This window comes from Melanotaenia boesemani, chromosome 2, assembly GCF_017639745.1.
Source record: "Melanotaenia boesemani isolate fMelBoe1 chromosome 2, fMelBoe1.pri, whole genome shotgun sequence".
Lineage (NCBI taxonomy): Eukaryota > Metazoa > Chordata > Actinopteri > Atheriniformes > Melanotaeniidae > Melanotaenia > Melanotaenia boesemani.
In genome coordinates, this window is record NC_055683.1 from 25,377,378 (window position 1) to 25,404,257 (window position 26,880).

General features: G+C 41.4%; 4 protein-coding genes across 8 annotated transcripts in view; 2 read left to right on the forward strand and 2 right to left on the reverse strand.

The window, feature by feature from the left end:
- The first annotated feature begins 39 nt into the window (after positions 1 to 39).
- LOC121647313 (glycerophosphodiester phosphodiesterase 1-like) lies at positions 40 to 3,966 on the forward strand. The gene is made up of 6 exons (XM_041996636.1): positions 40 to 487; positions 1,034 to 1,209; positions 1,539 to 1,644; positions 1,947 to 2,039; positions 2,309 to 2,520; positions 2,647 to 3,966. The coding sequence occupies exons 1-6, from the start codon at positions 227 to 229 to the stop codon at positions 2,792 to 2,794; spliced, it is 996 nt and encodes a 331-aa protein (XP_041852570.1). The 5' UTR covers positions 40 to 226; the 3' UTR covers positions 2,795 to 3,966.
- Positions 3,967 to 4,665: 699 nt separating this feature from the next.
- Positions 4,666 to 9,549, forward strand: LOC121628893 (MAPK regulated corepressor interacting protein 2-like). The gene is made up of 5 exons (XM_041968287.1): positions 4,666 to 5,382; positions 5,478 to 5,547; positions 6,032 to 6,171; positions 7,110 to 7,193; positions 9,412 to 9,549. Exons 1-5 carry the CDS (start codon positions 5,328 to 5,330, stop codon positions 9,480 to 9,482), a joined length of 420 nt encoding a protein of 139 aa, XP_041824221.1. The 5' UTR covers positions 4,666 to 5,327; the 3' UTR covers positions 9,483 to 9,549.
- On the reverse strand, positions 8,639 to 18,291 carry trap1 (TNF receptor-associated protein 1). The gene is made up of 18 exons (XM_041968272.1): positions 18,080 to 18,291; positions 16,977 to 17,147; positions 16,795 to 16,877; positions 16,565 to 16,705; positions 15,998 to 16,069; positions 15,199 to 15,359; positions 14,981 to 15,090; positions 14,829 to 14,902; positions 14,363 to 14,518; positions 14,087 to 14,207; positions 13,890 to 13,959; positions 12,713 to 12,860; positions 12,401 to 12,586; positions 12,139 to 12,277; positions 11,970 to 12,055; positions 10,966 to 11,111; positions 10,797 to 10,869; positions 8,639 to 10,638 (listed from the first exon to the last, which is right to left on the reverse strand). The coding sequence occupies exons 1-18, from the start codon at positions 18,198 to 18,200 to the stop codon at positions 10,537 to 10,539; spliced, it is 2,160 nt and encodes a 719-aa protein (XP_041824206.1). The 5' UTR covers positions 18,201 to 18,291; the 3' UTR covers positions 8,639 to 10,536.
- A 2,069-nt stretch (positions 18,292 to 20,360) lies between these two features.
- crebbpb (CREB binding protein b) overlaps positions 20,361 to 26,880 on the reverse strand; it is a 45,277-nt gene continuing 38,757 nt past the window's right edge. For all 5 annotated transcript variants that reach the window (XM_042002219.1, XM_042002229.1, XM_042002246.1 and 2 more), the window contains exons 21-31: positions 26,765 to 26,821; positions 26,582 to 26,659; positions 26,372 to 26,439; positions 26,117 to 26,267; positions 25,684 to 25,830; positions 25,447 to 25,560; positions 25,185 to 25,350; positions 24,672 to 24,839; positions 24,283 to 24,444; positions 23,703 to 23,984; positions 20,361 to 23,586 (exon numbers count right to left, since the gene is read on the reverse strand). In XM_042002219.1, the coding sequence (XP_041858153.1) occupies positions 21,352 to 23,586; positions 23,703 to 23,984; positions 24,283 to 24,444; positions 24,672 to 24,839; positions 25,185 to 25,350; positions 25,447 to 25,560; positions 25,684 to 25,830; positions 26,117 to 26,267; positions 26,372 to 26,439; positions 26,582 to 26,659; positions 26,765 to 26,821 (3,628 nt within the window). In that variant the 3' untranslated portion in view covers positions 20,361 to 21,351. The remainder of the gene's footprint in view (positions 23,587 to 23,702; positions 23,985 to 24,282; positions 24,445 to 24,671; positions 24,840 to 25,184; positions 25,351 to 25,446; positions 25,561 to 25,683; positions 25,831 to 26,116; positions 26,268 to 26,371; positions 26,440 to 26,581; positions 26,660 to 26,764; positions 26,822 to 26,880) is intronic.

Here is a 26,880-nt window from a genome sequence, read left to right on the forward strand (position 1 = left end):
CGGATGTGAAATTATCTTTTTCAGGTTTGATATTAAAAGTACCACTCAGTAGGATCTCTTCACCCTCATACATCCTCCGCACAGTCTCGAGATAAAACTGACGATTCTCTTTCCACCAACATGAAGTCAGGTGGCAGCAAAGCCTCGTCCATCTTCATCCTCGTCCTATCATAATGATCGACTCCTTCATCCTCCCCCACCCGCTGTGACAGCATCCCCTCCCGCCATGCTGCAGCTTGGAGATGAGCTGGTGTATTTCTCGGTGGTGTTCCTGGTGGTCTTACTGGTTACGAGGAGCGCTGCTGGAGCCTCCCTCCTCACCGCGCTTCTTTACGTCTTCATGGTGATGTTCCGGTTCCCCCCTGTGCCGGCGGACTTGGCCGGTCGGGTTCTGCGGCCCAGGGCTCCTTCAGGCGGGGTTCCGGTGGTGGCGCACCGCGGAGGAAGCCACGATGCTCCTGAGAACACCTTGGCAGCGATCAGAGAGGTTGGACAAGCAGAGAGACACCTGCTCTTATAAAAATGTGGATCTAATCGGCGCGAGAGCATTGGTCACGGTCGCAGTAAAAAAAAATCTGGGTCGTTTGCTTTCACGTTTCTGCAATTACTGAATCCCTTTTGATAAACTCTGTTGATCTTTTCTTTTTTAAATTACAAATACAGCTGACCCATCATTCAGCCTTACCGGTTATTTCATGACATTGATGGTGAACTAACAGCGAACTCCATCTTCATGGTGTTGAGAAATCCAGCTGCTACTGACCCTTACACATTGTATTTTGCTGTAATAAAGATTTTTAAGGAAATGCAGTTAAAATTTAACTAATTTCTAGATTTACTTAAAAGCAGAGGGCGGTTTCAGTGCAGCAATTTGGGAGTTGAGGGCCTTGTTCAGGAACTCAAAACTAGTCTGGGTACTTGAACCTGGGTCCTTAAGTCCATCTCTCTCAGAACTAGGCCTCTTACCCTATCATTTTGTAGAAAATTGAATAAGATTACAAGACCATATGTCACTCAAGTGTGTTTGCTCCAGGCCAGCAGAAATGGGGCCAGTGGAGTGGAGCTAGACCTGAGTTTCACTGCTGATGGAGTGCCAGTACTGATGCATGATGAGACTGTGGATCGCACCACCAACGGCTCTGGATCAATCAGCAAACTTCCTTATGTCCACCTTAGGAGACTAGATGCTGCTGCTCACCACAGGCTGAAGTATGCTGTGTGTTAAACAGTATTCACTGTTTCATGGTTACGTTTAAGAAAAGAGAGAGAATATTGTGTTGATATTATAAGCGGCCATTTGATTTGAAATCTAAAGCATTTGTCTTTCCAATAATAACTTTAGGATCCAGAAATGTTTTCATTCAAATTATTAATGTTCAGACCTGATTTTTTTCATAAAACTGTTTTGAGGGGCATTTATTGGTTCTGATGAGAAAAATATTAATTTAATAGCTTTGATTGTGTGAAGTTCTTACACCAGGAATATGATCTGACTTTCTTTTCTTTTTTAAAACAGTCATGTGTTCTTTCATCTGTAGAAACAAGTTCAGTGAAGAGAAGGTTCCAACTCTACAGGAAGCAGTGGAGGAATGCATCAGACACCAGCTGATCATCTTCTTTGATGTTAAAGGTCAACCTGATAAGGTACTTAATATGCCCTCCTTATATTGACCAAGTAAGAAAAAAAAATAGTTTTTTAGCTACAACATTTATTTATTGTGTGGAGGCTCCACACAAACTCATTCTTCAAGTAAAATACAGCTTCCTGTCAGTTTGTTGACAATAAATAAAAAGATATAAAGAAAATAATCCATTTCCCCCTATGTGAGCTGCACTATAAATCTAAGACAAACAGAATGAAGTGGTTAGGTTTATATCACACCGCTACACAGTGAAACATTTGTCATCTTTATGGTTGACTGTTAAAGCGTTTCCCTGGCTTCCAGGCTGCATCGGTTCTCTATGAGATGTATAAGAAGTTTCCAGTCCTTTACAACTCCAGCATTGTGTCCTCCTTTGAACCCAAAGTCATATACAAGGTAACTGCTCATGGTTAAATAGCAAAAATGTTATGTTGGATTAATATGAATCATTTTAGCTTAATTCATCATGTTTCTTGTCGGTATCATGTTAACTCATTAATTTATCGACTGTAATTGAGTCTGTATGCACTTGTTGAAAGTAAAATGTTCTTGCTTGGCACAGATGCTTGCTAAACTGAATTTACAGGCTTGTTTGACTCTGACTAGCAGAGCCACTTTCTCGTTTTGAATTCTTCAGTCAAGCTCTGACCTCCTCTGGTCCACAGATGCGCCAGATCGACCCTTTCGTGGTCACGGCTCTGACCCACCGGCCCTGGAGACTGAGTTGCTTTGGTGATGGGACTCCTCGCTCCATGTCATCGTGGGGTCAGTTGTGGGCTGGTGTTCTTGATGTCTTGTTGGACTGGGCCCACCATCATATACTGTGGAAACTCTGTGGAATTTCTGCCATCCTGGTGCAAAAGGACTTCATATCACAGTAAGTGATGTTTAAACTGGTCTCTACATCTTCTCAGCTTCATGGTTATTTGCTTCCTTGAGTGTCAGAAAAGAAGGCTACTGGACTGTAATCTCTCATTTCTTTGCTCCACTTTTCTTTAACCAGGGACTATGTTCAGTACTGGGCAGTGCGAGGAGTGGAAGTGGTTGGCTGGACTGTTAATACTGCTGTGGAGAAGGACTATTACCAAAACTTCCTAAAGATTAGCTACATTACAGACAGTCTGCTGGAAGACTGTGATCCCCATGTCTAAATGATTTCAAACACACACATGCACACAGGGATGACCAAACATAAAAGAAGATGTTTTTGGTTTCTTAATGAGCCAGTTAGAAGGTGGGAACTAAGAGGAAACATGGTCTGTATTTATGTTTTTGTCCTGTTGAACAACAAATGAGAGGATGTGTTTTAGAATTTGATGTCAGCATCATGTTCTTAAAGAGGTGGGTAGTTGGCGTACTTACCAGTATACTGCACCACTCGTCTTTTATCAAAACTCGGTGAACCTTTCAGACCTGAGAGACCAGTTTTGATAACAAAATATTGTCACGACTCAGCAATTTGGGGGCTTCGTTTGCCGTAAGTTCAGTTTTATATTCATCTTATGTTTTCAGCTGAAACATTTGGTCTGGTCTGCAGGCAGGCCAGTTTAGCACCTAGACTGTTTAACATTGAGGCATGCTGTCATTATGGATTAAATGTGTTTTGGAGCTGTCTTGTTGAAATCAGCAAAACTATCCCTGTGGCAGACATAGTTTGGATGCAAGCATATGTTGCTCCAGAGCTTGTATCAGTCTGCATTAATAGCACAGAAGTGCAAAAGTGTGTTATACTTTACATATGTGGATGCAGCAACACACTCTCTTCCCTCATTGGTTTTCAGAGGACTTTCTGAGCCCATGCAGCAGCTTCGATCCATCCATTTTCTACATCCACCTATTCCAGTGCAGTCACAGGGGGGCTGGAGTCTGTCCCAAATGATGCTATTTCTACGTCCAATCACATGACTGACCTGCTTCCAGATAAATTAATTAACTGTGAGATTCAAGCAGCTGATTTAGTTTAAGCAACATTTCAGTCTTTTATTGCCTCTGTACCAAATGTGTCTTTAACATGTTGCTGGCATGAGATTCAAAATGTTTTTCTACAAACAAGCTACATTTCTCAATTTCAACATGCAATGTGTTGTCTTTCTAGTATTTCCAGTTAGATTTAGGGTGTGATTTATTTGCAAATCATTGCACTCTGTTAGTGTATTTGTGGAATTACTTTTTTTTGTTTTGTTTTGGAAAACAGGGTTATATAAACTGTGAGTCATTTGATGTGCTGATCTACTGTAATAAGAACTCATAGTTCAGCAACACCTCCACCTGACCTGGAGCCAGGATCAGAATTATACTACCTAAGAGCTTTTCTACTCTCAGTGTTGCTCTTCCACCCACTTTCTAGTACCTAAAAAAGCCCTCTGGTGTATTTAACTTCACATAATTATATTTAAAACTGGCCAGATTATTAAAAATCTGGGTTTATGTCTGCTGTGTCTTACCTGAACTAGTAATGATTTTTTTTTTTTTTTTGTCTTGACATGATAATACTTGATTATTTATTAAAACATTTCTTCCACCATTAAGTACAAAATACACTATTGAGGTTATTAAAACTTTTAAACTACATAACACACAGTTTTTATTTTATTAATGCTAATACTTAGCTAACCATTGACATCATTGTGTAATTTAATAAACCAAGATTATATTAAATAAGATATTTAATCATCTTAACTGAAAATTAAATTATTGTAGACACATAAAAATAGTTTAACTTCCTTGGGCTGAAACCACTCTGAGTGCATGTTTTTTAAAATAACACATTTGATACAAAGTTTTCAAATATTTTTTTCTTTTTTTTCTGTTTCTGTGAATGACCATAGATTGTGGCATCACTAGTGCAGCCTGAATACACTGAAAAAAGAGAGTTGTGTGTAATCTCATTTTTGTGCATCTGAGCTCTCCTGTATCTACTGTAACCACACACACTGCTGGCCCTAAGGTGGGGCCTTGGATGAACACACAATAAACTCACTAATTCTATTAATTTATTTAAGCATTGTCAAGAGGGCATAAGATTAAAATAGCTCATCATTACAGTGCACTCCGTTTTTGTTTTGTTCTTCCATCGTCTGAAAATGATCTGGAATTAGTAACAGTTTCTCCACATACAGCGACGTTAGATCCTGCAGCTCTATAATGAGAGACTGATATTATATTAAATACCAAAAAATCTATCGCAGCTCTGCTTCACCTGTGTTCCAGATATGATCCAGTCCTGGGTCGTTGTCTCTTTAAAGCGCAAAAGGAGGCGTGGTGGTACGTTGACGGCGTGCGTCCAGAGAGTCTCATGAATGACTACTACTGTTTCTGGTCGTGTGACATTGTGAACCAAAGTGACTTACAATACATGTCTGCGCTGGGGGGGCGAAGGGACGGCAGGTGAAGGAAGAAAGAAAGGAAGACGGGACATTGGTTGAGATGTGCCACCGTTGCTGTTTTTACGCGGAGAGCAGCGCAACGCACGCTTCAGTTCCACAAGGTTACAAAGCGGTTTGGTTGTCCTCATGTCAGTCTGTGTCGGCAACCTGTGAGTGAAGTTTATCCTGCTCTGCTCCATACATCGACAGACTTTCCAGGCACGGACATATTTATGAAGGAATGCGTTTATCTTAAATTGTCTTAAAAGAGTTCTTTGACGTGCCGAACTTGAGGGTGTACAGGTAAACTTGCCTGCGCATGATGTACACAATCACTAGAGGTCCTAGCAAGCTGGTCACACAACGAAGAACAGGTGAGTCTCTAAAGCAAATGTAAGTTTAATCGCATCATCAAGCACACTTTCAGATATCCATGCATGTTACAGGGCAATGTTGGCTTTTTTTGCAGGGCCTACTCAACAGCTGGACAGCAAAATAAATGACTTTAAGCACAAACAGACGTCCTGGAATATGCCTGAGTAAGTCTGCACTTTCAGAAAAGTGTCACCTTAAATAATCTCCATGTTTTCATGTGAGCTTGCTTTTCACGTGCATTTAAAGTTCAGTCTTAGAGACATTTGACAGATATTTTAGCTACTTTTTGTTTGTTAAAATATTTGTTAGCACATCTCCAGTCGGCAATAGATGTCATCTATTTGATACCACCAGCTTCTGTTAATCAGAAATCAACTACACCTTTACTCTCTGCTTCCTCATGCAGCTGGCTGTTTTCATGACTTTGAAGCAGCCAGGCTGGTTGGTTAATGTGTTTTGTGTGTGACCTTGGTAGCACATGGTCCTTCATTCAGCTGTTGTAATCTTTGACTCCTGCTCACCCAGCCTTGCTCAAATTTGGGATCAAAGGGCAACACGTTTTAGAAAACTCCTGCTCCAATTTGTGAATTTTTTTCTCATAGAAATCACCATAATATAATTTTTTTTCTTTCTCTTTACATCCACCAGCCTTCCCTCACCCAAGATAGTTTTCAACCGTGTGAACGGTAAGAAGTACCATCAGCCTGCTGTGGTTCTCTCTGCAGACAGTCAGCAGGAAGAGAGTTTCTCCCCTGCACACGAGGAAAATGTGAAGTTTGTCTCTGAGGGTAAGGAGTTGCTGTACTAGAAGAAATAACGTTTTTCATTGTCTCACTGCATCCAGACACTGTCCCTAAGTTTGTGAATGGCATTGTTTTACTATCAGGGTTCTTAAGAACTGTGAACTGGTCTCCTCCTCCCTTTCCCAGGCCTCACCCACACAGCTGCTCAGACACTGATAGCCATGATAGGCACCGAGCAGAGAAATACTCCACACCCACATATCATACCTCTCATGACTCTTTGCGTGCTTACATGATGAAGAAAAACTATGGTTTTGTCTTTGATTTTAACTCACCAGCCACTCAGGGGTAGAAGAGACTTGCTGTCCACTTAAAAGAAAGAAATACAAGGGTGTGGGGGGTTAATAAGGGGTTCCTACAGGATGAAGGGTTTTGTTGGGTCCACACACTGACCCAGTTTTAAAGTGTGGGCTTCTTGTTAAGATTCAGTGAATCTTTCTGTTTCCGGGAGACCCGTCCTGGCTCGGTTGTTGTTACTCTTCGTGTCCTGTGATGGCATTGAATCTCAGCCACAGCAGCTCATAAACAACTTCAGCAACCTTGTGGCTGAGCGGACAAGGACATAAAGGTGGCCCAACCCCCTCTTCTGAAAAACTTTTGTTTCTCTTCACTAATAACTCAAAACATGGTAAAAATCAAACCTATCCAAAGCAGCTTCTTGAAGGTGGAGACCAGCTGGTTACTAGAGATTAAATCAGAGTTTACACATATGCTGCACTTAATTGTTCCGCATTATTTGAAATACAAACATTTGTCAGGAGTGGTAGGCCATTAAAGCAGTTGCCCTTGTGGACTCTACATGTGTGACACTGTGGGTGTGACACCGAGATGCACAACTGTTTGTTTTGTTTTCTCTCTCAACAAACTTGCACAGATAAAGATCATTTGGTGTTAATGCTGACTGCACTAATTTGTGTTTTCAGCCTGGCAGGAGGTTGGTCAGGGACTGGAGGCATCCCAGAAAGCAGTTTACTACAAAGAGACAACTCCTGGACCACACATGGACGGTGAGTACAGCTGCTCTCTTCCTGAACTTTAGGTTCAATATATTGGGTATTTCAGCAGCATAAGTTTGTTTAGTCGTAAATGTTCCGATTTAAATCTGTGACTGTCTATCTGTCTGTCTGTCTGTCTGTAAAAAAAATCCCCACTACCCATAAGCTAAACATTTTTCAGATCTTGTACACTGTTTCCACAGTTTCAAGATTTCTTTGGTTGTGATAGCACTTAAGTCTACAGTAAAGGCTGTAGGATTAGAAGCAGCCTTTACTGGTCTATGACAGTCAGCAAATCAGGGATTTGCAGAACTGTGTCTGATCCGTTCACCAGGAAGGATCAGGAGCCAATTATTTAAAAGAGATCTGCCAACTATGTTAACATATCTGCTCATTTAGATATTTTTTTGCTTTAACATTACTGTCAGGGCCAAATTGATAGGAATTTTCTGATACATATACAAAGTAATAAGTTAACATTTATATTAAGTATTTTTTAATAATTCAATTACATAGAACCAAGGAAGGGAGGAAGCCAGAATACCTGAAGAAAACCCATGCATAAATGGACAAAACATACTAACTCCACACAGAAAGGCCACTGTTCAAACCCCTCCCCAGCCGAGGCTTCTTGCTAAAAGACCGTGGTACTAACCACCACCATGCAGACATGATTAGATAAAGGGAAAATCTTATTTTTAAATAAATGTACTGCAGCTATAAGCATACAAAGAGAAAATAGTCTAAAAGTGTTTTTTTATACTTTTAATTTAATACAGAGGAATGCAAGCAAGTGCAATTATTTTAAAAAGTTACTTATTTCAAATGTACAGTATTTTCTAGAAATGAAATGTCAGCTTTCTTGTTTGTACTGAACTTTATAGTTTGTTTTTAATACTATTTTATGTTATGATTCCCCCGTTGTAGTTTCCTAGAATGGCCACTAGAGGGCAGTATAATTGAAGCGCATTAGTAACTACTTTGGGAAAATAGGGAAATGGTTTATGTTGCTCTTGTTTGCCTTGATAACTTATAAGTTGTAGCTCCTCACTGTCACCACCAGAGGGCAGTAATAGTGCGTTAACGATGGAAAAATGTAAAGTTTAAATAATTGTAATGTAGCTGTAAATATATGGAGACAAAATATAGGCTGAAAGTGATTATGATATGATTTTGATTTATTATATCTCCAGTTTTATCTCATTATTATTATAACAGCACAGAAACTGCTAGCAAGCTAGTGTCTGGTATGAGATTAGTAGCTACACTTACAGCACCATCAGAAAAAGCCCACGAAAACTGCCTTCCATGAACACAATTTATCTTGTTTTAGTAATGCATTTTTTCTAGAATTTCAGTTCCCGTTATAGTCGTGAACTCCAAGTTTTAATACAAACTCTAAGTCATTTCTTTGCTTGGCCACTAGAGGGCAGCGAGTGCACATAAATGTTTTTTTAAACAGCGAACAGGAAGTGGTTTAGGTTGCTCCGATTTAACTTAAACTGAGTTGTAGGGCCTCTTGGTGGGCAGTAATTTTAATGTTGCTGGGAACTTGTATTACATATATTTACAGTTCTGTTAATTTTTAAAGAGTAAAAACCGGAAGTGGCATATGTTGCTTCTAATTAACTTGATGGGATGAGTTGCATCTTCCCGCCGAGTCTACCAAAGGACAGGTGAATGTGAAAATATTTTTTAAGAAGAAATTTTGTTATTTATACTGCTGAAGGTTAAAATTTAATTAGACTAATATCGGTTGATTCCATTGTTAGATTGCTTTTTGTTTCTACAGTGTTACGTTTTTAAGCGCATGGAAAGTGCTACCTCACTAATGGCTATTTTGATGCTAACAGCCTTTCCAGCAGAAAACTTTAAATATAATTTGAGTCATTTTAGCCATGTAATGTATTTTGAGTCAAACAGCTATTACCCAGCTTGGGTTAAACACAGATTTTACTGTTAATGAAATAACTAGCATTATCCTTGCATTTCTGGTATAGTTTTTGGGCACTAAATGGCATGCTTATAGATACTAGCAGGTGTAGCTACACCTGTAGCTTACCATCACCAAGAATGAATGAGGTGATGAATAATGGATCCATTGAAGCTCAATAATCTAATTCATTATTATACATTTACAAGTTTTCTGGTGTTTGAATGTAAACTTGACTACACACAAAGGTCTGACCTGTAATTTTGTCAACCACTAAAATCTTTTCTCACTTCTCAGGTTTTGTGCCCATAGATCTGGATGAATGGTGGGCCCAACGCTTCTTGGCCAATATAGACAAACTTTCCTGACACTCTCCATAGGATTTGATGTTGGCCAGTCGGGAGGTGAGACCTGCATTGGGATGGCTCACAAAAGGAGAGAGCCTGGGCTGCAAGTGCCCTGATGTGGTTCAAATAGACTGACAGCGCTGGGACGCCAGAGCTACTGAGAATCACTTAATTTGAACTCTTGCCTTCAGCGAATATTCAGCCTGAGACAGACTGAATGCAGGACGATGACGTCTTGAAGCTGATGTTTCTCATGTTTTGACCCTTGCAGTAGAGATGTAGTAAAACAATTTTAAAGAAAAGTTTTGGGTTTTCCTCTTTATTATGACTGACACTATGATGATCCAGGTTTACAGCCTAGCAGCTGAAGTAGGTACACCAGCACTAATAACCAGGTTTGACAGCTGTAAACATGTTCATAAACATTTCAACCATTTATTTTTTAAGTCACTGAAATAATGGATTTTTACAAAGTGGGAAATCCTCCATTCAGCTGTTATGTGCTGCTTTTTCAACAAAACTACCATCGCTCCTGTTTATAAACAGCTTGCTGCTTTAAATTTGTTGCTGCATTTTGGCAGGATTATGAAATACTTTAAAACAGGTTTGTTTTGACCTGTTAAATGTCATTTTTTTTCTGCTCAGTGTGACAGTTTTTATATCTGGTTTGTATTCGGGAAGAAAATTAAATCCCAAGTGTCAAACTTGACAAAAACTAAAAAGAAGATGGCAAACACCTTCATGAGTAATTCACATTTCCAGGCATGACAACAATCAAAACTTAAGTTTGTTAATGGCAGCGAGTCCTCCTAATAATTTACTCCAAACAAAAATGGTAACAAACAGACATGTTAAGAAGAAGCTTCCACCAGATCACTTTCATTATATTATTTCCTTTAGCCTTTGCACACACTCCATCGGCAGAAGTACTCCAGAAGGGTGAAAAGTGTTTTTACAGCTTCAGATAAATAAGGGCCTGCAGTGTTTTGGAATGGCTCTCACACAGCTCTGTTGAACCTTCATCTGCTGCAGATGCTTCAGTCTATGAACCAAAACCTCATCATTCTACAAGCAGTCAGTGCTTCTCCAACGCTTTAGTCAGGAGATCATTTAAACGGGAGATCATCGGTCGTGGATCATCATTCAAGCCAGCTGTGATCATGGCATTGTCATAGATCTGTGGAAAAATTATATGAAAAATACTTTATTATTCCAGAGGGATATTACAGTGTGTGTGTATATATCAATCAACAAAAACAAATGGGATATAAATTATAAAAAAAAAGTAAAATAAAATAAAAATGATAAAAACATTGGATCTCTAACATGTATTACCTGTTCCAGTAACAGTCCAGCCAGTTCAGAGTTCATGTCCTTCAGTGCGTACATTTTCTTGATCAGATCATGTCTAAGGAAGTGTGGGAAAAGTAAAACTGCTGATAACAGACACAAATCTATAGTATTACAAAGCCCCATCACACACACACAAGCACACCACTCTCACCCTGAGTTGATCTCCAGCGTGGGCTGCAGAATCTGGGCTCTCTCCTCTGCAGAGCGGGCTAGCTGCTGGGTGCGGAGAAAGTGGCGTGCAGCGCCCATTTCCAGCACTGTGATCATGGCAGGGTGGGTGTCCAGGCGAGGTGTCAGCTAAGAGTCACAGGGGAGAATGCATAGCAAGATGTCCTCATTTAAGCCTTGTGGCCAAAAGTGTCCATGCACAAAAACTGCTATAAGATTGTCCTACATCAATATTTCCACCTTTTTATTGATAAATTATTTAAACAACTTCCGTCCTGCTCAAAACGACCAAACATTCAGTCATTTTTAGCATTTTAACCTTTTAAATGCCAGTTTGAATACTAGAATTACTACCTCATTCTTTACAGAAAAACCCCACAAAAACCAAATTCTTTTCCATATAACAGAGAGATTAATCTTTGGTGATGATTAGAAGCTTGCATATGCCAATGAGTAGCAACAAAATTGATTTGATCGGCTACTTTCTCTGGTGACCTTTGTGGCCACAAGTGTCACCTTGGCTTCCATTAAAACTGCACATTTTAATGTCACTGTCATTACAGTTTAAAACTATTAATTCTTTAATGTCAGCATTTCATCTGGAAGAAAAGTAGGGATGTTGAACCATTTTGCTTCATTCCACCAGGTTTAACTGGCTCCCCATTGTCGGCAGACACAGGGAATCCTGGTATTTTTGACAGTTTTTTATGGATTCATGGGCCACTAAGAGTAATTTCTTTCCACGTGTGTGTAAAAATTATTTCTGATGATCAAAATGTTAATTAAAAACTTATTTCACACACAAAAACACCTTAGTGTCCCCTGGTGGTCTCACAGTGCCATCATATAAATGGCAAATATAACTTGTAAGACACCAGGACTCCTTGCACAGCCATGGGCACGAAATGGACCAAATACCAAAGTACTTTGATTATATTTAGCATATTCATTGGTAAGGAAGAAAAAGTCTAAACATATTTTTGTTACCTTTATGTTGGTGACTCTGGGACCTAAAGCATTCTTCATCCAGGCCATCAGGTCATCAGCTTGCTCCTGCGTCAGACGCTCTGAAGCTGCAGAAGAGAAAGTCCAGGTTACAGCTGTGACAGTAAGAAGTGTCCATCCCACTGAAACTACGACTGAGGATGGAGCAGACCTGGCTTGCTGTCCTCATACTTCTCCTCCTTGTAGTGATCCACCACGATGTCAGTTTCAACTGAGATCAGCTTCTTCTTGTCAAACTCCCTGAGGTGGAGCAGGGTGAGCTCATCAAACTGCTCATAGCAGAACAGCACCTACACAAACAGAGAGGTTGTCATTGGGCCTAGTCTGTTTCGTTGCAGTGTGTCGCTGTCTGGTTTCATTACCATCGCTAGTTGATCTAAGAATAAATTATCTACTGGAATCATGTATCCTACCTCCATGTCTTTCTTTTTCATGGCTTCAAAGTAGGGGGAGTGCTCTGCCAGATGCCGGTTGGGGGCGCACAGGTAGTAGATGTTGCGTGTGCCAGCCTTCATGCGGGAGGCGTACTCCATCAGGTTAGTCTGCTGGCCAGCTGGCAAAGCAGATGACTCAAACCTCAACAACTTTGCGATGTCCTCCTACAGAGCGAGGGCATGGAGGGAGCTTGTAAACAACGCTCAGGGACCACATGTTTCTGAAGCAAACTATTGGTAAAAAGCTGATTGCATCTTAATAATTCCAGTGTAATGAACCAAAGTAGGCACCTTGACGTCTTGTTCCTGGGTGGTCACAATGCCCTCCCTCATGAATAAGCCGTAATCCTCGAAGAACTTGTTGTACTTCTCTGGCTCTTTCCTGCTCTGGTCCAGCAGGAAGCGGATCACCCTCTGCTGTAAAACATCACGAAGCTTCCTGGAGGGACACGATGGTAGAAAATTTAGCACAAGACTGAGATCAACATTAGGAATATAAAAATCATGAGGCATTATGTAATTTGGAGGATTTTCAGTCATATTATGTCATATTACGATGGCAATCGTCTATTTTAATACATCGAAATTGTTTAATGTGCACATATGCTCACAAAAAGCTGCCTATCCTCTGGCCTTCTTTGTAGTTGCTTGGCATTTTTCACAGGAAGCCTTCAAGTGATATTCTGTCTCAGCGGTGTCCAAGACATACTCTCCATCAAATAGATTCATATTTCAGCTGGATTACACGGTTAATGATTTGCTGTGATCTGGATTTCATGGTTTCACAACACAGTTGTTGGACTGTAACCAGTGGCAGATCTAGAAAATTTTACACGGGGTAGCAAAGGAGTGGCAAGAGGTCTAGGAAGGGTAGCACTGGATGTGATCAGTGCAGTTGAATTTATATGTAACTACTATGTGGCATCACTTAATCTCTCATGCCCCCTCCTCTTTTGTAATCTCCTCCTTAAAACGATGCCATTGAAAATGTGCTGGCTACGGTTGGACAATAACTTTAAAATTGCAACATAAGCTCTGCTGTTTCCGTCTATGTTTACTTTCACAAAAACGAAGACGTCACACACACACTCACGTCATCGTGTCTTCTATGCATGCGGGACACTTTTGGTGGGCAGAAGGTTCATACAGGAGATCTATTACAAGTCGCATTTAATTGGAAATGTGAACAGACTCTCAAAAGAAAAATCACAAAAAAATCTGAATTGAGCATTATGCCCTGCAGTGTGAACGTAGCCTTAAACATCACGGAGGTGCTGAAATGCCACCTTTTAATACTCAGAAATCAACTGTTTCTTTTGCTCTAACTCGGTTACTTAAATGTCTTCTTACTGTTTTTATTATTTCTCACTGTGACTTAACAGGTTGATCTTTAGGCTCTCTGCTGGGGTCAAAATTTAGACATTGATGATGGTTTCCATCATTGATATGAACAATACTTGTGTTGTACCTGATGAGGGCGCTCTCCTGCAGCAGCTCTCTACTCAGATTCAGGGGGATGTCCTCACTGTCTACCACACCTGCACACACACGACATATTTATTCCAGAATACTAAACAGAATCTGATTTTTTTTTCCCCTCTTGCCTTTTATTCAGTCATACATGTAAAGTGAAAAAAAAAAAAAAACAATTGAGAAGATGCAGACCTCGAAGGAATCGCAGCCACTTGGGCAGGATGTCAGTAGCTTTAGTCTGGATCAGAACCTTCCTGCTGTACAGAGCTACACTGGAGCCCATCTCCCTGCTCACATCAAACATACTTGGCTTCTGTTAACACAAATATTATTCATTCTCACAAGAGTTCAGTAACATCCACTACTTGCATCTTCCTTGACATTATTTAAGTAATTTCTGAATGAAATCTGACTAATTGAAATAAAGTTTACATTTCTATCAGTGGGTATTAAATAAACACTTCTCACCGAATCAGGGACATAAAAGATACTTCGGATGTTGAGTGGGGCGTCTGCACGGTAGTGCAGAGTGTAGCGAGGTTTGTCATACGCCTGAGCTACGTAGCGGTAGAACTCCTCATGCTGCCATTCACTGATGTCCTTCGGCTCCATCATCCACAAGGCCTGAAGGACAGGGGCCAAACAACAGATCAGTTTAGAGCAGACTGCATGATTTAAAGTCAACAGAATTTAATTTTAAAATTTGTAATGTCAACGTTTATTATTTTCTTTACACCTTAGTTGCAACTTATGCTAAATGTTAAATAATATTGTTATAAGTGTTAGATAAGTCTTGCTTCACTAAATTACATTTATGCCACACAAATTACTAAGCTTCCTTAAACATACATAAAAGTATATTCTGTTTGCAAACTCACAGTAATTAATAACTTTGCCTCAATACAGAGAGAAAAATGGAAAGACTGAAGCCCACCTGCAGAGTGTTGAGCCTCCGTCCGTTTAGGAAGATAGGGAAGCTCACAAAATTGCTGTACTTTGTTACAACATCTGAAATGAAAGCAACATTTTGTCATTGCATGGAGAGAGGCAGTTATTTATCTATTGAAACCACGGTAGCATGTATACCTTTAACTCTGTCCTCAGTGGAAAACTCTTTGCAATCATTTTTAAGGTGCAGCACGATTTTTGTTCCCTGTTGAACACCACTGGCCTCTGCAATCTCAAAAACTCCAGAGCTGAAGGAGACAGTGTGAAAATAAATTATGTACAATTTTTGTTCTGAAGATTTTTTTTTTTAATCTGCCTCTTTAAAAATAGAACAAACACACTTTAATTTTTCTCACCCATCTGAGGACCACTTGTATCCAGGTGCATCAGGCTCTGCAGAGCGAGAGTAGACGTCGACACGGTCGGCCACCATGAAGGCAGAGTAGAAACCAACTCCAAACTGACCGATGATGGTGCTGCTGGCATCTGCCTGGTTTTGCAGTGCATCCAAGAACGCCTTCAGGAAAGAAAAGATAGAGAGCAATCAGAGTACCAACAACACAAAAGATGCATAAACCAATATTGTATAGCACATGTACACCAGAAGTGAACAGAAAACACATAAACTAATGAGGCTAAAGCTGTAATTTTTTTTAAACACGTGATTCTGATCTGCACCAAAATGTATGTGTTCTTCATTTGCCCAAGCTCCACCTCTGTCAAGTTTCAATCTTGCTAAGAGATATTTAAATATCTAAAGTCGTTCAAATCAAATAACGAGCTGAGGTGGAGGTATGTGATATTAAATACTGTGTGACCACAAATAAAATGGTAAATGATAAATGGTGTGCATTCATATAGAGCTTTTCTGTACCTGCAATTATACCTGAAGCGTTTTGCATCATACATCACATGCACACACACATCCACACACTGATGGCAGAAGCTGCCATGCAAGGCGCTCAACCACGACCCGTCAGGCGCAATTTGGACTTTGGTGTCTTGCTCAGGGACACCTCGACATGAGCTTGACAGGATTGAACCGGCAACCCTCAGGCTACAAAATGACCACGCTACCCACCAAGCCATGCCACCCCCATGGAAAGAAAAGGTGAACAAACCTGGAAATTTATTTGGATATTCAACAGCACTAACCTTTGAACCAGAGCGGGCAATAGTACCCAGGTTATCCACCAGCTCCTCCTTGCTCATACCAACTCCTGTATCCTGTTAGGAGTACAGACAACCCAGTCTTTAAAAAAAAAAAGAGAGAGACTGTGGCATGTCGTATCATATCCATCCACCAGGTGGCAGACCATGTTACACAGCACAAAATCTATCCATCCATCTATTTATGTTTACATAATTACATTTGCTAAGGTCTTTTGACTTTTTTTTTGTACGCCACAAATAAAAAGGAGCAGGAAGAAGATAAATTTATATCTATATATAGCAGTAAACTTGTAAATTGGTAACCAGGAATATAAATTTGGTTACCAAGTTATATTCCTGGTTAAATCCCACTGCATCGATAACAGTCACTAAATAGTTTGTCCCTGCAGTGTTTCCCATACCAAACCCTGCTCTCCAAGAAAGGCAAGTAAGTTTTATTTAACAGCACAACCTCCCCCCCAATGCCAAAAACCCAGGAGAAACACTGTCCTGCATTCAAAAAGGCATAGAAATTGTGACAAATCATACTTAAGCAGTGGGAGAATGTACCTGAATTGTAAAAGTTCCTTTTGCTGCGTCTGTCTGCAGGTGGATCTCCATTGCTGCCGTTTCCCCACCAGCTGTGATCAGTTTGTGCCGCAGCTTTTCTAAAGCATCACTGCCATTAGAAATCAACTCCCTAATAAAAACCTATGGAAGTGAGAAACAGCCAAGGAATCAGTCACAGAAGTGCAGCTGATAAAGTAAGATAAAAGCGCTTTTTGCCCACAGTCTCTTACCTCTTTCTCTGAGTACAAAGACCTGGCAACAATATCCAGAAGTTTTTTTGTTTCAGCCTGAAATTCATGTTTTGAAAAACTACCTGGAAAGGTCAGAGAAAGACTAGCATTCAGATTAGCATAAAACTGACAGCAACTGGCATTTCACTATATAGGAATTATGTCTGCAGCTGTATAAGCACCTTGCACAGACTCTGTATCACTGATGATTATGTGCAGAGGTTCCTCTTCAGGCTCTTTCTCAACCTCCTGGGTGCTGTAGTAAGACTGCTGACTGAAGCCAAGGCAGGACCGCTGGCACTCCCATACCCTGGGCCGACTCCTCCACCTTTGCTGCTGTCCAAATTGCAAATCTGAAGACAGGAGAACAATAATGAGACCGTTCCTCAATATAACTGTCTTTACTGGCCTGAAAATACATCTCTTTATTATGTTTCTTCAATTACATTTAATTTTGGGAACAAGCTTTGTTATTAAAAACTTTTAATCAAAGTGATGATTAAAACCGCACACACACACACACTAACACAAAACACCTATTTTTGGCTCTTATTAATCAGTGACTAGATGCAGCCTGTAGAACCACCTCTTAAGTCATCAGGGTGTCTATTTTCAAAATTATATAAGAATTTCAATAAACTCACATACATCCTGTATTTTCTGGTGCGTTATAAACTAACCAGATCACTCAGGTCATCACGGTCAGGTCTACATATTATTCCACAAGTCCGAACTAAACAGAGTGGGAGTGTTTAGTTTTTATGCTTCTCACATGTGGAACAAACTCCCAGGTGTACTCAAAGTCTTATTTTAATTCAAGGTTTTAAAAAAGTTTATTATTATTACTACTACTACTACTACTACTACTACTACTATCAAAACAACTGTTAATTCTTCACCCTGTAAGATTTATTTCCTGCATTTTATCTTATTCTATTTATGCCTTTTCTGTTTATATTTAATATCTTATTAATATATTTTAAAAGCTTTTTAATGTACTTTTTAATGTTTCTTTGTGACAGGGAATACTCCAATTTAAGTCAAATCAAAATGCAGAAAATGATGCTGATGTAACAGCCTGAATTGTATAAGCGACTAGTCACCTCAAGTCTAATCTATGAATGTCGTGTGGTTTCGAAGTACACCGTGAGACGCAACACAACTCGCTGTATAACAATTAATGTAGCTATATTTAACATTTCGCCGCGAAGAAGTTTTCCTTGTGATCTTGTGGTTTTGAACTGACTTGTTTAGCTAACTTTGCTAGCAATAAAAACAAGCTTACCTCCAGTTAGTGAGCGCGAAACAGTCTGGCTGCTAAGCCCTCGTGCACATGACATTAACTGTGAATTTGCTCTCTGAGAATAACTGAGTGCAAACCGAGCAAGAGCGAGACAGCGGGACATGATGACAATATGATTACCAGAGGACCATAAGACAAAATTCTCAGGTCAACTGACCGTGGGACACACGCTGAATATGCGCTGAAAGCTGCAGATAGGACCAAGAAACGCGCTTGAAAATGACGTCACGGTGGCGATTCGAATATGCCTGACGAAAAGTAGAAATTCAGTGTGGCGAATGAGTGATGTATTTATTATCCGCTGCTAAAAAAAAAACATAAGAAGAAGAATTAAGGGAACGCTTAAACAACACAATGTAACTCCAAGTCAATCACACTTCTGTGAAATCAAACGGTCCACTTAGGAAGCAACTCTGATTTCACATGTTGTTGTGCAAATGGAATAGACAACAGGTGGAAATTATAGGAAATTAGTAAGACGTCCCCAGTAAAGGAGTGGTTCTGCAGGTAGTGACCACAGACCACTTCTCAGTTCCTATGCTTTCTGGCTGATGTTTTGGTCACTTTTGAATGCTGGCGGTGCTTTCACTCTAGTGGTAGCATGAGACGGAGTACAACCCCCACAAGTGGCTCAGGTAGTGCTGCTCATCCAGGGTGGCACATCAATGTGAGCTGTGGCAAGAAGGTTTGCTGTGTCTGTCAGCGTAGTGTCCATAGCATAGCATACCAGGAGACAGGCCAGTACATCAGGAGAAGTGGAGGAGGCCGTAGGAGGGCAAAAACCCAGCAGCAGGACCGCTGCCTCCACCTTTGTGCAAGGAGGAACGGCAGGAGCTCTGCCAGAGCCCTGCAAAAGACCTCCAGCATGCCACAAATGTGCATGTGTCTGCTCAAACTGTCAGAAACAGACTCCATGAGGGCCCGACGTCCACAGGTGGGGGTTGTACAGCCCAACACCGTGCAGGACGTTTGGCGTTTGCCAGAGAACACCAAGATTGGCAGCTTCGCCACTGACACCCTGTGCTCTTCACCCTGAGCACATGTGACAGACGTGACAGAGTCTGAAGACACCATGGAGAAGGTTCTGCTGCCTGCAACATCCTCCAGTATGACCGGTTTGGCAGTGGGTCAGTAATGGTGTGGGGTGGCATTTCTTTGGGGGGCGCACAGCCCTCCATGTGTTCGCCAGAGGTAGCCTGACTGTCATTAGGTACCGAGTTGAGATCCTCAGACCCCTTGTGAGACCATATGCTGGTGTGGTTGGCCCTGGGTTCCTCCGAATGCAAGAGAATGCTGGACCTCATGTGGCTGGGGTGTGTCAGCAGTTCCTGCAAGACGAAGGCATTGATGCTATGCCCATTCCCCAGACCTGAATCCAACTGAGCACATCAGGGACATCATGTCTCGCTCCATCCACCAACGCCACGTTGCACGACAGACTGTCCAGGAGTTGGCGGATGCTTTAGTCCAGGTCTGAGAGGAGAGCCCTCAGGAGACCATCCACCACCTCATCAGGGGCATGTCCAGGCGTTGTAGGGAGGTCATACGGCAGGGGTGTCCAAGTCCAGTCCTCGAGATCTACTATCCTGGAATTTTTACATGCATCCCTTCTCCATTACGCCTGAATCAAATGGCTCAATTCCCTCATCCACATGTCATTCAGCTCTGCAGACGCCTGGTAACGAGCCATTCATTATATTCAGGTGTGTTGGGGAAGGGTTGCATCTAAAAGTTGTAGGATGGTAGATCTTCAGGACTGGACTTGGGCACCCGTCAAACAGGCATGTGGAGGCCACACACTACTGAGCCTCATTTTGACATGTTTTAAGGACATTACATCAAAGTTGGATCAGCCTGTAGTGTGTTTTTCAACTTTAATTTTGAGTGTGCCTCCAAATCCAGAGCTCCATGGGTTGATTTCCATTGATAATTTTAGTGAAATTTTGTTTTCAGCACATTCAACTATGTAAAGAACAAAGTGTTTAATAAGAATATTTCATTCATTCAGATCTAGGATGTTATTTTTGTGTTCCCTTTATCTTTTTGAGCAGTGTAGTATGCGTTTTAACCTTACCCGTCCTCTTTGTATATATTTATTCTGTTAATTTTAGGGATATGTGTTTATCATTTAAAACTGAAATCAAAATCTTATTTTAAATTTATCCTACCAGATCTAGCCCTAGTCACATAAAATAAGTTTAAAGATGCACCGGGAAGAATAACTACATTATCGCCTCACATATGACAACTTTTGAAGACAGTCTGTGGCACACAGGTTTATTTAACAATATGGTTTATAAGTACGAAATGAGCCATTTGAACCAGTTTTTACAGTGATTTCATTCTTATCAGCATATATACAGTACTGTTTAGCTGCATGATTTACATTAGAGAACAGTTCCTCAACAATTCAAGTTTAATGTGAGAGAAAATGATGCACAACTCTGAACACAAATCAGCAAACAATTAAATTTCCCACCACAGGCAAAACAGGTTCAGTACATAATGACAAATTCTTGCGAATGAAGGAGACAAAGCAATTTTTGAAAATCTGCAAGACAAACGTTGGGTCCAGGCCAGTATAAAGAACATTCCAGCACCTGTGAACATAGACAAGTTTCGATACAGGTTTCTCTTTCAACAGCATGTTTTCTGTATGTGTGTGTATGCAATGAGTATCCTAAATCTATACAAATACATTAATCACCTTTTAGACTCTGCAAACAGGAAAGAAATTAAGGCTTTCCTAAAGGCAGTCCTTTTCAAAAATGTTATATTAGAATAAATTAGCCAGGAACAGGTAAATTGAACAAGAGGTGAAACCTGGCAAAAATATTCTCAGGCAAATAATTTTACAGACTTCTCAACACAAATACAATATTCATTTGCAAAGGTACAAAAAGAAAAAAAGAAAAATATTTTGAGAAGTTTTTTTTTTCTTTTTTTTTTTTTTACAAAAAAAAAGTCAATAGCAGATCATAACAAATGAAAAACAAATGAAAACAACACAAGACCAGGTTGAATTCTTGCAAGGCTGGTCTGAACCAAAAATATATTCTTTGTGTCTTTCTTGTTTTATTTTCCACAGCAATTATTAAATCACTCTGTTGTAGGAAAAAGTAGTCCATGAAAGAAAGTTCACAGTCCGTAGGCCTTATAAGACTTGTTTGTATTTCTTATAGCTTTTTTACATCAGTAAGTACAAAAATGTCTCAGCTGAAAACAGAACAAGGCCGTTCTTCTGTTTCAAAATGCTACAATCCTTCGACAAATTTCTCTAGTGTATCCCCTGTTGTATCACCCACCATACCCATGTCATTACTTAACCCCCCTCGGTTTGGTGTGTTAAGTTGTGGCAGCATGGCACTCTGCTCAGGTGTTCCCATGTGTCCTTGCTCCATAGAGCCTGACATGGGACCAAGGCTAGGGTGAGGAGAGCTCGAATGGAGGGCACCATGTTGAGGTGATGGCTGGAGTTGTATCCGTGGGGAGGAACTGGAATGAGGGGCCTGCTGTGAAGGTGGGCGGGGTGATTGCACTGGGGCTGGGGAGCGCACTTGGTTTCCCAGGGTGTTTGCCATTGTCTGGCCTTGTAAATGAGCTCCTCCCTGGGCTTGGCCTTGAAGCATGTGAGGTTGTGGACTCATTGAGTTAACCTGTGCTGGAGAACCCATCTGCTGCTTCATCATCTGCTGAGGCTGAAGCATGCGCTGCTGAAGAAGATTCTGGGGCACATCCATTCCCATACCAGGTTGGCCCATTTGGGATGTGGGAGGGAGTTGTCCCATGGGTCCTCCACCTCCTTGCATAGCCATTTGCTGCTGCATACGGAGCTGGGAGAAGCTTGCTGGTCCTGGCTGCTGTGGAGAGAACTGACCATGACTCTGAGACAAGCCTCCCTGCTGTTGCGCCTGCTGCTGCATCCTGAGCAGCTGCTGTCTGCGGTACAGCTGGGGATTGCCATTTTGAGCAGGATTCATCATTTGGCCTTGAGGTCCCATGGGTGCCATACCCTGGGGCCCTGCCGGCTGAGGAGGCTGCTGCTGAGGAGCCATTACTGGCCTCTGCACCTGGTTTGCCATGGCTGCCATGGCCTGCATTCCTGCCTGTGGACCCAGCATGGCTTGTGGGTTCGGCTGCTGTACCTGCTGCTGCTGTTGCCCTGGCTGGTTGGCCTGATACTTGGCTGTCCTCTGTTTAATAAAAGCAGCCATGAGATGGGGGTTAGACTTGAGGATGCTTAGGACCTGCTGTTGTTGCTGTGGGGAGTTTGGAGATTTCAGAGTACGCAATAATTCCTGAAGGGCATTTTGAGTAATATTGCCAGGCATTCCTCGGGGCATGTTTTGTTGCTGTGGTGTCATGCCTTGTTGTGAGGGCCCCTGTGGCGGCATGACCCCCGACAATTGGAGCCCTTGTTGTTGGGGCATCATGGGTCTCTGCATGAGCTGGGCTTGCTGAGGCATCGGGGTTCCCTGAGCCTGCTGAGAGGCCATGGGGACTTGCTGAGGAGGGACCTGTTGCTGATGAACCTGGGGATTCTGCATTCCTGGACCCCACTGGCCCTGCTGCATAGCCTGCATTACCTGGGGGCCCCGTGACCCCTGCATCATTTGCATGGGCCCCATCATACGTGGGTGGTTCATGGGCATCCCATTCATGGCATAATTAGGCTGTTGCTGCTTTGCCTTGGCTACCATCTCAATCTGTTGTGCCACCTTCAGGGCTGCCAGCAGTTGCTGTTGTTGTGGCTGCGGCTGTGAAGGTTGAGGCTGCTGTTGGTGTGGCATGTTAGGCATTGGTGATAACTGCTGATGGAGAGGGGATGACTGAGGCCCTGGTTTACCCTGTGGCACTGGTGTTGTGGGCTGACTGCTGCGGCCATTGCTGTGAAATCCTTGGGCGATATTGGCAGGTGGTTGCTGTGGTTGGGGCTGGTTAGGCATGGGCTGGGGAGTCTGGGGTGTATTAGGCTGCTGCACAGAATTTGGGGTGTCAGGGGCAGCTGAGGTAGGTGGAGAAGGCATGGGCATTCCTCTTCCAGCCATCGTGGCCATTCTGCGGCGCATCATTTGAGCCTGTTGTAGCCTGTGCTGCAACTGTTGCTGACGAAGTTTGTGCTTGATGTTGAGACAGAAGGGAACTGGACATTTGTTCTCCTGACAGTGCTTAGCATGATAACAACATAAAGCAATTAGCTGCTTGCACACAGGACAGCCACCATTGGTCTTGCGTTTGCAGCCTTTGGTGTGCTGAACCACCCTCTTCATCTTCTGGCATGATGGTAAAGAGCAGTTGGCATTGCGGCATTGGCAGGCGTGAACCAGAGACTGGATGCAGCGCTGGATACTGAGACGCCGACTCTCCTGAGGGCTCTTAGAAGCCTCTCCACCCTGACCATTGCTGTCGTCGTCTATACCTAAACCCCATTTTACCATCTGGTGCTCATGGCCCTTAGTGTTGTAGCAGTTAATGCATAGGTCGTAATCCTGCAGAAAGGTAAGGAAGTCTCATTAACAGTATCCCAAAATGAAAACTTGCAACATTTTCTAGACTGATACAGATGTAGACTCCAAAACACAAGAATAATGTCACAAAGTCTTACCTCACAAACGGTGCAATGCCAGCGAGTCTCCACATGGTGCTTGCACTCATTGCAAGTGTACACAAAGCGGTCCTGGCCCTGATTGTGCAGCTCCACCAACATGCACATTGTGCTCCACTTACATCTTCTAAGTGAGCTGAACTCCCAGTGCTTGTCCCTGGCCAAAGTCAGAAAAGCATCACGTCCATCCATTAGGTCACACGTTAACATAGGGTCAGGGTCTATGATGGGTGGTAAGGTGTTAATGACCGGCCCAGAATGGAGGTGGATCACAAAAAACACCTGGTGGAAATAAGAGGGGAAACGGGTTATGTTAAGGACAGTCAGAGAGGATAATATTTCTGCATAGAATTAATAAGTGATAAATTAATTATCACTTTTCTAAAGATGATGGCTCTTGTTGTCAGAACAATAACTGTATAACCTAATAATTATGTAATTGCTGTCAAATTAATCTCTACATGTCAGCTTGGTTTAAAATGATTGAAAAAAAGTAAATATTTTGACTGGTGTCAATGTTGCATGCAATGGCATATTAGTCACAAGAAAATGGTGTGTTTGAGCTGGTAATGTTACCCACCTCCTTATGTTTCTCCATTGTGGCATAAAGTTTCTGTGACAGGTCATTGGCTACATTTGGCATCCCAGGCTTTTTCTTATTGGCTCGACTGATGCTGCTCTTGTTTTTGTTTGTTTTCTTGTTGTTTTTCTTTTTGGCATTCTTGCTGTCAGTTTGGGCTCCCTGGTAATGGAGAGACATGAACTTTTAGAGAATAGAATTTGCACAAGAAGCAAAATTAGATTAAATAATTAAGGTGAGTGGTTATATACAGAGCCAGAGTGACTGCTAAAAGCTTTTGTACATTAGGAACTTTAAGACGATAAAATCTGCGATGAGAGGCTTTAGTACTGGGCTTCTGATTCTAACATCACAATAGTCTTCTTTTACTACACAATGATCCAAAATACCTCTGTTGACTCAGAGGAGGCCGTGTTCTCTTCCTTCTTCCTTTCTTCCTCTTCTTGCTCGAGCTCCTTGATGCTCTCCTCTAGTACATTAGGCCAAAAGTCCCCCTCAAAGTATGGCAGCTCATAGGCACTGGTCAGCCTGTCTTCTGTTGCCTGTTTGAAAATGTCCTGAACACAGACACACAAGGCTTTCATCAGGCAGCTGCAACTATTTAATATTAACACATTGTAAGCTACTGGCATCCCACACAATTCTGCTGGGTGCCATTTCTTAAATTGATGGGGTATATATGACCAAATATTTAATTCCGTCTATCTCAAATACTTTTACACCTTTAAAAAGAACAAAACTCTCTTAATTAGAAAAATACACTTTAATCCTTAAGGCAACACCCCATACAAAAAATGATTACAAACTAATTTGACAACCACTGTTAATTCTTAACTGGGGCGGTCTAGAGAACAAAATTACATGGCGGTCACATAGACATAACGCTGAGGTTGATTTCTGACCTTGTAATCATGTATGATTCTCTCAGCAAACGCCTTCTCCAGCATTTTTCTGTACCACTCTTGGAGCCTCTTGGGCTTGGGTATCTTCTGGTCAGGAGGATGGCAGTGGAAAATGTAGTCATCTCCTTCACTGGGTGGGCATGCCCAGATGTGACCCATCACATACCTGCTCAGAAAATAAAATATGAATAATAATATGTCTGCTTATACATGGCTGAAATGGAAAAGAGCACTACATAGTGTAAAGTTATTTTTTACCCACCCAAGTTTCTTCACATATTCCAGATAGCCTATTAAGATCTCATGATACACTGCAGTCCTTAGCAAACGTGGCCTGAAAAAGTGAATACTGTCGAGGTATGATATGTAAACCCGCCTGAAAGACAAACATGGGAAATGTGATTAAGAACAAAAAAATATATATGAACGTTAACTCAGAGAAAGAATAACATTGTTGTTCAGTTTGTTTTGTTTCAGTTTGTAAATACTGTAGTCTAACCTGGTATTTGGAAATGAGCACTCTGAACCGTACTCCTGGACGTGCATACCAAAGAAACAAACATCCACCCCGTCTATTTCTTCAAATGCAAAAAGTGCTTTGGTTCTGTAAGGAAAGCTCTCCATCATCTCGCCTGAGTCTACAAACCTGTGGGTAAATGTGCAAAAAACACAAGCTACAACAGCGTTCAAGAATTTACATCAGTAATTCTACCGATGCAGCACAAGACAGTAAACATATAACCAATAAGCACATTTTAAATAACAATCCCCAACACTCTTCTCAGCGAGTTTGCTTTTTTCAATAAAAAGGGATTTTTCTACGTGGTATTCTGTTAAGTTTATATCTAGATTTTTATGAGGAATCAGCCACATAATAAAAGCTGCTATCACAAAAAAAAATCTAAAAATATCACAAAAAATGCAAATCTTACCTAGACTTCATGCCAGGTTTAACATCCACAGTTTTGTCAGAGCTGGCAACTACTCGCACAAACACTTCACCAGCTTCTGGGTGGTTCTGCCTTTTCAAGTACTTGTTCACTCTGTCCTCAATGTATGTCCCCAACCTCGTACACTGCAATCCTTAAACACAAACGTATTTAGGATCAAGTAGATTAACAACAATTAATTCTTTATTATGGTTTAACAAAAAAGTTTCTGTTGTTTTACAATTAAAGATAACTCACTTCTGGCTGAGAACTTGTTTTCCTTTCTTGCTTTGCCAGACTTCTTCAGACAGTTGTCACAGATGAAACTGAAATAAAAAAGATCAGCTGTTAAGTGTCAACATGCAGCCACCTTGGCAAAAAAATTCCCACTAGAAAGACTTCTGTTGACATAAATCATGACTTATATATTTAAATGGAAGGATAGCTGCCCAAGAGTCATAGACTCACCCTGATGGCCAAATGACGTCGTAGTGCAGCACGCAGATCTGATGCATTTTTCGGCCACAATCTTTACATTCAACAAACCTACAAAGACAGACATGTTTCCTTTGTTTTACAAAAATCTATCGTTAAGCCTCACTGTCATCACAGGTACAAGTCAGACTGAGCTGCTATCTGCATAGTACTCACGGTTCAGGGTCCAACATGTCATTTTTCTTCTTTTCAAACTGATCTTTCGATATCATACTGCACAACATAAAAAGATAAGGAAACAAACAAGTTCAAGTTGACTGAAAGTCCTGTCC

Bases quoted from the DNA above. Each gene is read 5' to 3' on its own strand.
- LOC121647313 (XM_041996636.1), top strand. From the start codon at position 227: ATGCTGCAGCTTGGAGATGAGCTGGTGTATTTCTCGGTGGTGTTCCTG. The intron at 488-1,033 runs GTTGGACAAGCA...TGTTTGCTCCAG, and splicing joins CCTTGGCAGCGATCAGAGAG to GCCAGCAGAAATGGGGCCAG. The intron at 1,645-1,946 runs GTACTTAATATG...CCTGGCTTCCAG, and splicing joins TTAAAGGTCAACCTGATAAG to GCTGCATCGGTTCTCTATGA.
- LOC121628893 (XM_041968287.1), top strand. From the start codon at position 5,328: ATGATGTACACAATCACTAGAGGTCCTAGCAAGCTGGTCACACAACGA. The intron at 5,548-6,031 runs GTAAGTCTGCAC...TACATCCACCAG, and splicing joins ACGTCCTGGAATATGCCTGA to CCTTCCCTCACCCAAGATAG. The intron at 6,172-7,109 runs GTAAGGAGTTGC...TTGTGTTTTCAG, and splicing joins TGTGAAGTTTGTCTCTGAGG to CCTGGCAGGAGGTTGGTCAG.
- trap1 (XM_041968272.1), bottom strand. From the start codon at position 18,200: ATGTCCCGCTGTCTCGCTCTTGCTCGGTTTGCACTCAGTTATTCTCAG. The intron at 12,587-12,712 runs GTGCCTACTTTG...CTCGCTCTGTAG, and splicing joins CCCAGGAACAAGACGTCAAG to GAGGACATCGCAAAGTTGTT. The intron at 11,112-11,969 runs GTAACAAAAATA...TGTGACTCTTAG, and splicing joins CCAGAGTCACCAACATAAAG to CTGACACCTCGCCTGGACAC.